At 35.8% G+C, this 12,330-nt stretch overlaps 1 protein-coding gene across 1 annotated transcript; it reads right to left on the bottom strand.

Moving 5' to 3' along the window:
- Positions 1-1,718: 1,718 nt before the first annotated feature.
- Positions 1,719-10,514, bottom strand: arr3b (arrestin 3b, retinal (X-arrestin)). Its single transcript, XM_062999826.1, has 15 exons — positions 10,496-10,514; positions 9,573-9,605; positions 7,741-7,771; positions 6,897-6,957; positions 6,705-6,749; positions 6,401-6,597; positions 6,258-6,317; positions 6,105-6,181; positions 5,877-6,012; positions 5,690-5,774; positions 5,524-5,596; positions 4,625-4,762; positions 4,237-4,344; positions 4,064-4,113; positions 1,719-1,995 (listed from the first exon to the last, which is right to left on the bottom strand). Exons 2-15 carry the CDS (start codon positions 9,578-9,580, stop codon positions 1,955-1,957), a joined length of 1,110 nt encoding a protein of 369 aa, XP_062855896.1. The 5' UTR covers positions 9,581-9,605; positions 10,496-10,514; the 3' UTR covers positions 1,719-1,954.
- Between the last annotated feature and the right edge of the window lie 1,816 nt (positions 10,515-12,330).

Genomic DNA, 12,330 nt, shown 5'->3' with positions numbered 1-12,330 from the left:
CTACTTTGAAAAGTACAAGTACACCAATAAACTACTCAATTACAGTAACGCGAGTAAATGTAATTCGTTACTTTCCACCTCTGATGGTCACCTCTTCAGTGTCTAATAATATTGACTGTGAAGTTTACAGTTCAACTGTAAACATGATATTGTTGAACTGTGAAATTCAGTTTTGACAGTTTTAGTCACCTCTTACAGTAGTTTACAGTTCAATTATGATCATATAGGTAAATGACAAGATTCAAATATGAAAGGCAAGAGAATATTAATGTATATAATATTTATGTATTTATTTAATGGAGATATGTAAATAAAGGGTGTAAGTGTATGTGTGGGGGTAAGTAAGTTAATTACATGACATGAAAAACATGTCAAAAAGACTACATTATTTACATCTAAAAAATTACAAAAATACAAAATATATACAAATGTTCAATGCATTAATAATATTCCAATAAGAAAGAATACAGCACAAATTTCAATATTAATAATATAAAAAAATACACTTTTGCTCCTCAAACGTAAAAAAGAAGAGAGCAGACACGGACCCTCATGCAGACAGGACAAATATTACATTATATATCACTCAGACAGACTGTATAGCTCCTTTTATTATGCCTATTCTGAGCAAAACTCTCTTCTTCAGACATCACGTCAGACTCTGGGTGTGTTCGAAAAGCTAGGGAGCTCCATACATAGGCAGCATTTTACGACATCCTACGCGCGCTCCCGAGAATGAGGCTGTTTGAAATCCTAGATGCCTTAATATCCTCACTAGTTAGGCATCTTAAAATTTCAATGTTATTTTGACTCTAAAACAAGTGCGCATCGGAAGCATCCTTGCCTCACTACATTGGCTGCCTGTTCAGCACAGGATTCAGTTTAAAGTGCTTTTATTTGTTTTCAAAGTGCCTAATGGTCAAGCCCCGGCTTATCTCAGTGGTATTCTTTCTCCGTCAACCACACAGCGATCTTTGAGATCTGAAACTCAGAACTTGTTGACTGTTCCTAGGGCTTGTTTGAATGATCGTTCATTTGCAGTTTATGCTCCGAGGCTATGGAACACTCTACCTCCTACTATTCGACAAGCCCCTTCGGCCGCTGTTTTTAAATCACTCCTAAAAACGTACCTTTATAAGCTGGCATTTGAACAGTGAGGAGCCATGGTAATTATTATTGTTTAGTCTATTTTTATCTGTTTTATTTTCTCTCTTACTCTGTATTTTTATTTGGTTTTCCTTTTTTTTAACATGATGTCTTATGTATACTTGTTCAATGTAAAGCACTTTGGTCAACGTAAGTTGTTTTAAGAGTGCTTTATACATAAAATGTACTTACTTCGGGCTTGTCAGCAAATTTAACCGTTTTCGGTACACGAAGGGAGATAAGTTAGTTCAGGGGTTTTCAACCTTTTTGGACATGCGCCACCCTTCGTGTGGCAACCGCAAACTTGCAGATTTTGTTGATAATTCAACATACTGGCCACCCTAATATTTAAATCATTAAGCATTACAGGCCACATTAAAGAACATGAGTGTAGAATCCAGCATTTACCATACAGCATTTAACATTTTCTTAGTTCAAAACATCATACTGTATCATACTATCATGATATTATCAAGTATTGCTGTTGACTTTTTTATTATTATATTTTTCTTTACACAACAACTGTTTATGTACAAAACAAAAAAAATCCAACAGAAATACAGTTTTATACGAACAAAATAACAAAATGATTAAAAAGGAAATAACAAATACAGTTACACTGTGGTGTGGACACAACGGGCTTAATCTTCAGTGCTGATGAGTTCCTTTTCAACAAGCTAAGCTAGTGGTTTAAACAATAAATATATCTATCTATTTAGATATCAAGACAGTAAAAAACTGGACCAGGCATAAATGTAGCTTTTTAAACAGGAGATCCACTTGTGTTGTCTGTCTTAGTTGCTCATCCCTAGCATTTGCCTGGCAGTCTACTCGGGCTTGATGTCTGTGCTAGGGTTTATGAAATAAACACAAATTGACCATTATTATTATTCATGTTTGTGCTTAAATGATCACTATAATTCATAGTGAAGTTCTTGTTGTCCTTTGAAGACCCATTAAATGACATTCCTTAAAAGAATCTTAAGAATAACAATGTGCAAAGCTTTGATAGAGTGGTGTGAAAAGTTAGTGCAAAGGTTGACATTATACAATGAGAACCTGTGTAAAATATAATTTGTTGTTGTAAAACATAATTTAATATACTTATGAGACAAAGTTATCTGACACACACCCTGTTACACCTTTTCTGTAAGGGTTCCGACAGAGGGCGCCGTCGCAGCAGGCGTGCATGGACTGCTGGAACTTCAAATCCCAGTCAGCCTAGCGCGAATCAGACGCGTCATTTTGTAGTCCACGCATTGTTGTTATGCCCATATTTGGTAACCCTGGTCTAAGAGAAATTTTGAATGGGAAAAATTCGAAAATTGCTTCTCTAGCATCCTGTAGTCATAAAAAATGTTCCAAAGCTGTTACGTTTTGTTTTATGGAGATTCCTCTAACTATTTTCACTGGATCCTCTGAATGATGAAGTCGTTAAAGAGTCAAAATATGAATATTGCTACATGCAAGCTAATGCTACTGTGCACTGAATTGACGTCACTAGACTGGAAGCCTCTTAACAAGCTCTACAAGATGACCTGCACTGAGGCTACACTGCTTAAAATGACCTGAGTGAAAGTGGTTTTCACCTCTTTTAATACTGTTATAATCATCCTTGAAAAAGAAGGACAAACCACAAAGCGATACGACCACCATAGTACACCTTGCTTTGGTGTGGTTCAGTGACGTCTAATTAATACGCAGTAGCATTAGCTTTCGTGTAGCATTACTAGTATTACGACCCTTTAACAACCTCGTAATTCAGTGGATCCAGTGATGTACAGGATAAAAATGTACATAGGAAAAAACGTATAGGGTTCTGAACATGTTTATTTAGCACAGGATGCATTAGAGTCGATTTTTTTTTAAAACCCCATTCATTTTTGCAATAGGAAATCGGGCTTAGACCCGGGTCTCCAAATATGGGCATAACGAGAACTATAGTATGACGCGCGACTTCAGTGGTCTATTGGGAGCAGCTGAGGATCATTACCGATGACGGAGAACTCCTGCCCCTGCCAGGGCAGTGATAGCTCAGTGGTTAAGGTACTGGACTAGTAAACAGAAGGTTGCCGGTTCAAGCCCCGCCACCACCAAGTTGTCACTGTTGGGTCCCTGAGCAAGGCCCTTAACCCTAAATTGCTCATCGTGTTCAGCTCATTGTGTAAGTCGCTTTGGATAAAAGCGTCAGCTAAATGCTGAAAAATGTAAATGTAAAATGTAAAAATGTAAATGTAAATTTAAACAGACAGGCGGGTGGTGCGCACTGTCGCACCTCCAGCTTATATTCATGCTATATCGCGCTTGCTAATTTGTTAAGGGAAAGCCGGTAACATCAAGCCGCATAGCGGGCCGACGGTAGGGCATTGCCCGAGGTAATTTCTACTGTAAGGGAAAGAAAGTCTTGGGGCGACATTTCTCTTATCGGTAGCGCGCTATCAGAGATCCGTGTTCTGGGTCTAGGTTCTGCGTGCCTCCAGCGGTGACACATCTTCAATGACGTCCAGCTCGGTGGTGTTCCAATAAGACTTGTTAGGGAAAGTCGACACGTCATCAGTCATCAGACTTACCAGAAAATTACGACAGAGTATTAGGGCCACTTTAAAGAAAGGTTTTTAAGTTTCGATTTCAAGATTAAAGTGGAAATGATTACGAGATTAAAGTCGAAATATTATGGCCATAGCAACCTCCTTATAATCAACTGGTCTAACTCATTAAATGTGATGATTGTGAATAAAATCAAATGATCTATTACAAACAATATTGCACATTAAAAATGAATTGTTAATGCATACTTACATATCTGTTACATTTGAAATGCAGCAAAAGCACAAAATATGTATACTCATTATTAAATTAGTAATAAATGAGTACTAAAAAGAAACATCACAGTATATATGGATCTAATAAGCCTTACCTATTGGCTTTTGTGACATCAGGACCAGGGGTAGCTCTGCAGTAACATAACTGAATAAAGAAACGATAAAATGTGGGTCAGTTCTATTAATTAGATCTCTAAAAAGTTCTAAAAGTTTATTTTAACAGTTTTATGCAAAATTATTGACTGGATAGAGAAATATAAAAGTCAACCTAGAGTTTAGGCTCCCAAGTATTCCACCACCAGCTGCCGTAAGGTTCACTTTAAGTTTGTAGGAGACCAGAATCCCCTGTACTTTTTTGTCCATGCCACTACGCAGACTAGAATAGTGAACAGGTCAGATCATAGCAATGCACCTTTGTATTACACATAGCAGCTAAAGATAAATGTTCACATCATACTGTTTTTCCTTTGAACATAGCATTGTGTGCTCAACTTTGTCCAAGAACCAGGTGGACATAACCTTACATGCACCTTGAGTTTTTAATAAAGAGTTCCATGTTCCATATGTAGCATACAGAGCAGCTTTATTCTGTATACAAAATTTAGGTATTAAGATAAATAAATGTTAATGTTAAGATGTGTATAAGGTGTACTAACATTGTGGAAGATGCAAGATTGGTGTCTTCATCTTTTAGCTTGCCATCCAGTGCCAGACCACGTTTCTCTTTGTTATTGGCCAGTAAAGGAGTAACTTCATATTCCTTCTCGAATGTAGAGTTGACATTCACCTGATCTCTGATGAATAAAGATTGACAAATATACATGGCATGAGGCATGTAAGGCATGAGGTTTGTTATTTTTTTCTTGTGTCTAAATGAATAAATGCATATTAAAATAAGTGTTTTATTATAAGATTCTGCTGCATTTATAAAACAGTAGTCTTATGGCAATGGGGGGGGGGCACTTTGGGAGGTCACCAGCTATTATCAGTTATAACATTTTACATTTGACATTAACAAGCGACTTACATTACTGTGATAATATATTGTCCAAGCAATTGAGGGTTAAGGACCTTGCTCAAGGGCCCAACAGTGGCACCCTGGCAATGGTGGGGCTTAGACCAGCAGATTTGTGGTTACTAGTCCAGTACCTTAACCATTAGGCTACAACTAACAGGGAATTACTAACAAGGAGTTTATTCACCAAGAATTTAGTCACAGAAACCAATTCCAAGCTTGTGTCCAAGCATACGTGTCCTTTACATGTGTATATGCGGCACATGACAACATTAATTACAAAAGCATTACACAAAATTTTCATCCACTACATGTCCTAAAGTGGATATTTAAAATCACCACATCCATATATGCTTGATTAAAATGCAATTTCAAAAACCCTTGGCATTAAATGTGAAGTTCCTTAGTACAACCAATTTTATGGACAATGCTTGTTTATGGAGATTTCAGCTGTGTGTGTGGCCAAACTAGCAAATCCACTTGACAGAAAGGGGTGTACAATTTGGCCATGCATTGTACTTTGTGCAGGTTTGGACTTACCTGAATTCTTCACACAGAACCACTTTGGTGTATTTGTCTGCCGAATAGAGCACGACGTCTGTTGTTTGTTCAACTGTAGGAGAAAAATATACAAAGTTAAATGGCCATTTGAATATTTTTCTAATTATTCTGGCATCTAATTTTACTAAAATGAATTTTATCTTACTGATAATTGTCATTTTTTGGACTACTTTGTTGGTGTTATTGATTACTTTTACTTTGACATGAACTGGATCACCATGATAGTAGACCTGAAAAACAATTTTGGAAAAAAAAATATTAATTGATTATTTATATAAGTCAACAATCACCTCAAGGTTGAACATAGGTACAGTACATTTTAAACCATGTACCTCTTTCTCTATGGATGCATCCAAGTAAATTGCTTTGTCTGACATCATGAATTGCTTGCAGATGTTCATCTTAGGTCCAGCCTGCAATCTGTCCGGTGCGAACTGGATTTTACGAATGATTAAACGACAAGTATCCCTATAAATCCAACCACACAGTAGAATTAAGAAAGACCTCGCAAACTGAACACATTGCTTATAATTTGTATTTTAGAGGTAATAGTGATATACTTCTTATTTATTTTCTCTTCTGGATTGTCTGCATCATTGGCAATGTAGGCTTTCAGTTCAAAGTCAACACCACATACCTGCAGTAGTAAGAAAGAGCACATTACAAGGATTTTTGAAGCTGTTGTGTATGGAGATGCATGTGTAGGATAGTACCTTGCCTTTGTCCCCTGGTGCTGGCTGAAGAGTTACAGAGCATGGCAGATTTGGTGGAATCTGAAACAGCAACCATGATAGATCTAAGAACTATGAGGTCAAAAACACTCTACAGGTACGCAGTAATGTTCTCGTTCACATACATTAAAAGTGAAGGGGTGTGCACCTTCCCCTGCTTTCTTTATGAGTGCATCTTGCAAAGATGTGTTAGCTGGTTTGTCTTGAGCAGGTGGAGGATAAATCTGAATGTGCTCTATCCAGATGTCTTTTCTGAAGGAAAGTCCAATCACATCCAAATCATCTGGGCCGTAGCGGAAGGTACAGGCTAGCTGCACCCACACTGCAACAAATGAAGAAAGATTTAAACAGTATCTACACTGCTAATAAATTCCACTTAATTAATTTACAGTGCATTAGCTATTTACGTGTACAGGCTCTCATTTCTACCTTTCCTTCCATCAAGTTCTGAGGGATCCACTGTGAGCACCCCATCTGTGAATGAAATAAAAGAAACCTTCTTAAGATCAATCAGTCATTTGATGTATTTTAAGTTAAGTTTCTCATTGTTTTAAACATTCTGGAGATATAAGGCATTGTTCCATGACGTTAATCATACTGTACCAACAGAACAGAACATACCAACAGCATCAACGTGGTCCATATGGTCTACAAAGTCTCTTCTCCCCAGGTACAGACAAATCTGAAATTAGAGGATTTATTAGGGTGCCACTTGAACTTAAAACATCTGCTTTAATTATCCAAAAGTACCCTACTGCTAGTAGGTGTATAAAATCAATCACATAAGTATACTATATGCTTTCAACTTTGAAAAAGGCCTTTTTTCTGGTGTGTAGGATCACTAGTTGGCTACAAAGAGCCCTAACCCCAATCCCCTTGAACACCTGTCGGATAAATTGGAACATTGATTGCAAGCCAGCTTCTCTTGGTAATCACCACATCGCTTTGCTCCTAATAAGTTAAACTTTGCTCAACTTTTTGCTCATCTGTTTCCTGTTGCTGGAATTCGTCAGCTCTTTTTGAAAATGAATTAAAGCCGATCACTGCTGGTCCTAGTCCTGCGTGTCACCTTATATTTATACCCCAGTGAAACAGGAAGCAAAGGCTGACCCTTTAAGCTTTCTTATTCTTATTCAGGTGAAGTTTAAAACACACACACACACACACACACACACACGCACAATTGTAGCGGTGCCAATAATTGTGGCACATAATTTTTTTTGTGGCATACAGTATTTGAGAAAGGGGCTGTATATACCACATTATGTTTTTTTTATGGGAAATGCAATTGCATATACACATTTGAATTACAATTGTCTAATTAGCCAAGAAGATTCAACAAAGAATGAAGTACAAAAAATTAAGTGTGTAGGGGAAGTGGTTGCATGAGGACAATGCCATGCAGATGGAAGATGATTCATGTATGTTATTCATGTATGGAAAACTAAAAACATGTGAGCCTTACCGTGCCATTTCTACTGTTCTTCTTAAACACTCTGGAAGAATAAAACAGGAGTTTTATTTACATTACAAAACACTGTTTAGTCATTGATTATGTAAATGTGGTAAAAATATAACAGACATACATGCAATTCTTTGCTCATGCTGCTGTGTAGTGACTCAGTATACATTTTGCTTATCCTTATTTGTACCCTCTAATGTAACTGATGATGGTCTCTTGTTGCCTTTTTAGTGTTGTGCTGAAGAATACTTAACTTAGAAAATGTGGTTGCCTAGACAGTGATCTGTACACTCCTGCTGACATTATTTAGAAATTACTTGTCATTATAATATAGACAAACACATTCTGTCTTAACGTAAACCTTGATATATTTAATAATCACTTAGATGTGCACTTTGTTTTACAGTCCAGGCACTCTTTATATGAGATTAGCATTAATATTCATTCATTAATGTTCATATGCATTACAGTTTGAATTAGGTTTCAGTGTTGATCTACAGTTTTACTTTACCTCTCCAAACATACCATTTAGTGTTTTTAGTAGACATATGAATAACAGCAAACTCTACTGAAATAGATTAGCAACAATACTGAACATTTCCCATTTGTGAATAATCTGTTTCAACGTTGGTTGATACACTACTGGGTCTTTTGCAGCCTTTCTATCTATGAACCCTGTTGATTCTTATTCTACTGAAATGTTCTTGGATTGATTCATGGTATACAAAAACAGATCTTACATTGAAACCAACAAACAAAATGATTTATACTTTATGTGCATGCTGTGTAGGGTAGGGCACAACCCAAACCTCCAATCTCTAATTTCTATTTACATTTTCAGCAACTCCAAAGCGACTTACAGAACTGTGACAGCATGGAATCTAAGCAACTAAGTGTTAAGGGCCTTGCTTAAGTGGTAGTGGTAGGGTTTGAACCAGCAACCTTCCGATGACTAATTCAGTACCTTAACCTCTAGACTACAACCACCACTTCATGAGCTTCATTGTTTGAAATTTCTTTTGTTTGCTTTTATCAGACCTTTGTGTTCAATCAGGTTGTCCTTGTTTTATATTTAAAAAAACCCGATAACCTTTGTCTTTTTATATTATTCCAGCTATTATTATGTAAATAATAGCAAGCTACCCATTTGCCAGCCGCGTTCATTATGCTTTACACTTGTTACTTTAGGTTTTGCACTAAACCTGTAAATCCATTATAATAAGATTGAGTGCATTCTGGTAATCCAGGCCAAAATACCTCTTTGGAAATTAATAAAAGAAAGGGAAAAATGTGTAAACATTCAAGTCAAAAGTTTTCATACATTTGGAAGAGATAGATCTATAAAAATATTTGCCCTATAAAAATTATAAAAATTATTTTTATATAATTATAAAAATTATATAATTATAAAAATCTATAATTTTTTTTTTTTTTTTTCTGCATGTTTGTTACACTTGTTGAATGTAAACTTCACTAAAAGGTCTGAAAAACAGCAAACTAAAGACATTCAAAAAAAGATTACAAAGTTCTTAAAACGTATTAGTCTGAAAAGTTTGTGAAGCCATTTTAGAGCTATAAGACTTCAGGGAACCAAAGTGAAACAGTGAATCTTTCCAGAAATTCATAATTGTGGATGGCACGGTGGTTAGTGACTAGTGCTTGGGTTGTTGTGCCTTAAACAGTTACTACCTTTAAAGGGCAATTCCTGCCATGACATACCTATATGATCAACATCATAAATTTAACTTACGAAATATGATAATTAAACACTAGAAACTTAATCATCTAAAATTTTAAGATCAAAGTGGTGTATCTGGCTTTGTACTGGAACTTACTTTGACATGCCTGTGGTTTCTTCTACAACGTTCCTAAAATACAAAATGATTCAGTTATAAAAAGTGAAACACAGCAAATTTTTAGCCAAATTTACCAACCAAACAAATTTAGCATTTCCGTCAAAGACACATATTATGCTTATTGGCTAAACCCTGCATGTACCTCCTCTCCTTCAGTCTGATTACAAAGAATAAAGCAATCAAATGTACCATTATTTTTTCTGAACATGTATATTTAAGCAAATATATAAACATGTTATGGCTGTAAACCACTGACTGTACCTAAGATATAAAAAATAAGTCCCTGTATGTGTTGCCAGTGCCTCATTGCAATGAGAATGCTAATTAGATTAATATTTAATTAATTTAAGTATTTATCCACTGTTTTTGGTAGTATTTTTTGAAGTCCTGTCTTCTCTCTACCAATTGTTTATTGTATCACTGAAAACTAGAGATTTTCTTCATTTTGACCACAACTGCTCAAACCAATGAGAATCATTTATAATTACAGGACTATTTAGTTCTGTTAGACATGTAATAACCAAGTGACAGTAAACTACATTAATGGAAACATATCCAAGAATGCCACGAGTAAAATTAAACGCAATGTTCCAGTAAAAATAATTTTACTGCACACTACGCAGTTATTATAGATTTATGCTATATAAACTGTTGTATATGATGTTATATGCATACACAACATTACATACATTACATGTCCTAAATAAAATGTTGCTTGATAACAAACTAACAATCTACCTAGGCATATGTATGTGCAGTCATGCTTTTCTCATCAAAACACCTGGTGACTGTGCTGATCTATTTACACCTCATCCAAACCCATAATACCTGCTGTTGCTCTACTTTGGGTGCAATAATTGTGTTAGAGCTTGTGTTGAAGCCTTGGCCTGTTCTACTCTTACCTTTGGCTGATTGCTCTTGTGCTCTTGTGCTCTTGCTGTAATCCGTCAATCGTCCGGCTGCTCTGAGAGTGCGTCAGTGTCCTCTCTTTATAAGCTTTTATACTGTCCGCTCTCCACCCTCCTTTTGCTTTACTGAGACCATTATAAAGCAGAGTTCCCTCTTTGATGCCAATCCTATTAGTTCATTAGTGATCCATTCAGTTCTTTAATGGCTACACTGATTTTAAAAATAGGTACAGCACTAGACTTAAAGAGATTACTAACTTACTAGCACACTTAATCGCAATAAAGGTGTTTGAAGCTGTGTTTGGTTGAATGTAAGGATTAAATATAGAATGCATTTATAAGAGGTTGTGAAAAACACAGCTTCTTTTTTTCTAAAAAGCTTCCCAACTATGTTTAGCACCAAATGTACAATTTGCCAAGAATTGATATTACATGGGTAAATTAATTATGACTAAGTTATTAATTAGCAGTGCTCATTTAAGACTTTAAGCTTGTCTCATTTGAGAACAAGACAAGATTAGACCCATACTCATCTAGACTAAGGCAGGACAAAGCCTTTTAATTGATTTAGATTAAGACTGAATGGTAAAAAAACAAGACAGACGTTTATCTGTGCAGTGCAGTTTATTGAACCATTGACCCTTTTAGATTTGCATATTTGCATATTTACAGTTACATAAAGCAAGCAAAATGTAATTTGATATTTTATATATTTAGCTCCAAACATCTACTTCCAAACTGTTCCAATGGGCAATGTAACATTTAATTGTACCACATTACCTGTTTTATTAATGCTTTGGTTAAAATGTATTAACATTATTAACTAGCTAATAAATGTAGCTACACTTTATAACCAAGAGTATGTGGAAATTCAATCATGAACCTTTTAGACATTCCATTCTGAAACAATTGGTGTTTTTGGAACCATTTAGGCAGAGTTCAGGCTAATACTGAACCAAAAAGCCTGGCTCATAATCTACCCACCAGCCCTTTGTTTTTCTTGGTCCCAATAAAGAAATGTAAAACTGTGTTATAATGAATGAGGCCAAAATATTTGTTCATATATCTGAATATTAGTATTAGAGGAATGAAAGAAGAAGAATGCTTTTATTTATCATATATACATATACACATGTACGCATGTACGGTACAATGAAAATCTTTTTCCATATATCCCAGCTTGTTTGGAAGCTGGAGTCAGAGCACAGGGTCAGCAATTGCACAGTGCCCCTGTAGCAGACAGGCTTAAAGGCCTTGCTCAAGGGCCCAACAGTGGCTGCATAGCAGAGACTAGATTTGAACCAACAATCATCTGATTGATAGCCCAAAACTCTACCCACAGAGCAACCACTGCCCCAATTGGTAAATTATTACAAAATTTTTGGTATATTAGTATTAGTATTCTTTTCTAAAACAGCTTTTTAAACAGAATTATGTCAAATTCATCTTTAATTACTTTTATTGTTTTTTTTTTAATGTACTACATTTACTCTCATGATACAGGCCTGCTAGGGCAATTTCTAAATTGTTCTACATAATTTATCATGCTTTCCAAAATTTGATTAATTGTTCTTCTTACTGCCTACAAGGTCTCCAAGAATATAACTGCTAAATGTCAGCTTGACAATTTGACTGCAGTAAAATGATTGTACTGTTCTGACATCCATAAATGATTGTGCTGTAATACTGCACAGACACATTAATACAACTTTGTTTCCATTTTGTAAGAGATGAGTGGAACCAGCATACACCCCGGGATCTCTGGATTTTCTCCTGAAAGCTGTCTCAGCAGATGGGTCAGGGATGACTTGTAGCCCATATGGCGTTTA

Source organism: Trichomycterus rosablanca, chromosome 8, assembly GCF_030014385.1.
Source record: "Trichomycterus rosablanca isolate fTriRos1 chromosome 8, fTriRos1.hap1, whole genome shotgun sequence".
In the NCBI taxonomy this organism is placed as follows: domain Eukaryota; kingdom Metazoa; phylum Chordata; class Actinopteri; order Siluriformes; family Trichomycteridae; genus Trichomycterus; species Trichomycterus rosablanca.
This window is presented reverse-complemented; position numbering and strand designations above follow the sequence as displayed.

Excerpts from the sequence above, each read along its gene's own strand:
- arr3b (XM_062999826.1), bottom strand. Across the intron at positions 6,598-6,704 it reads AGAACTTGATGGAAGGAAAG|TGTGGGTGCAGCTAGCCTGT; the intron begins GTAGAAATGAGA and ends CATTTGTTGCAG. Across the intron at positions 1,996-4,063 it reads GATGTCACAAAAGCCAATAG|CACAGACATCAAGCCCGAGT; the intron begins GTAAGGCTTATT and ends CATAAACCCTAG.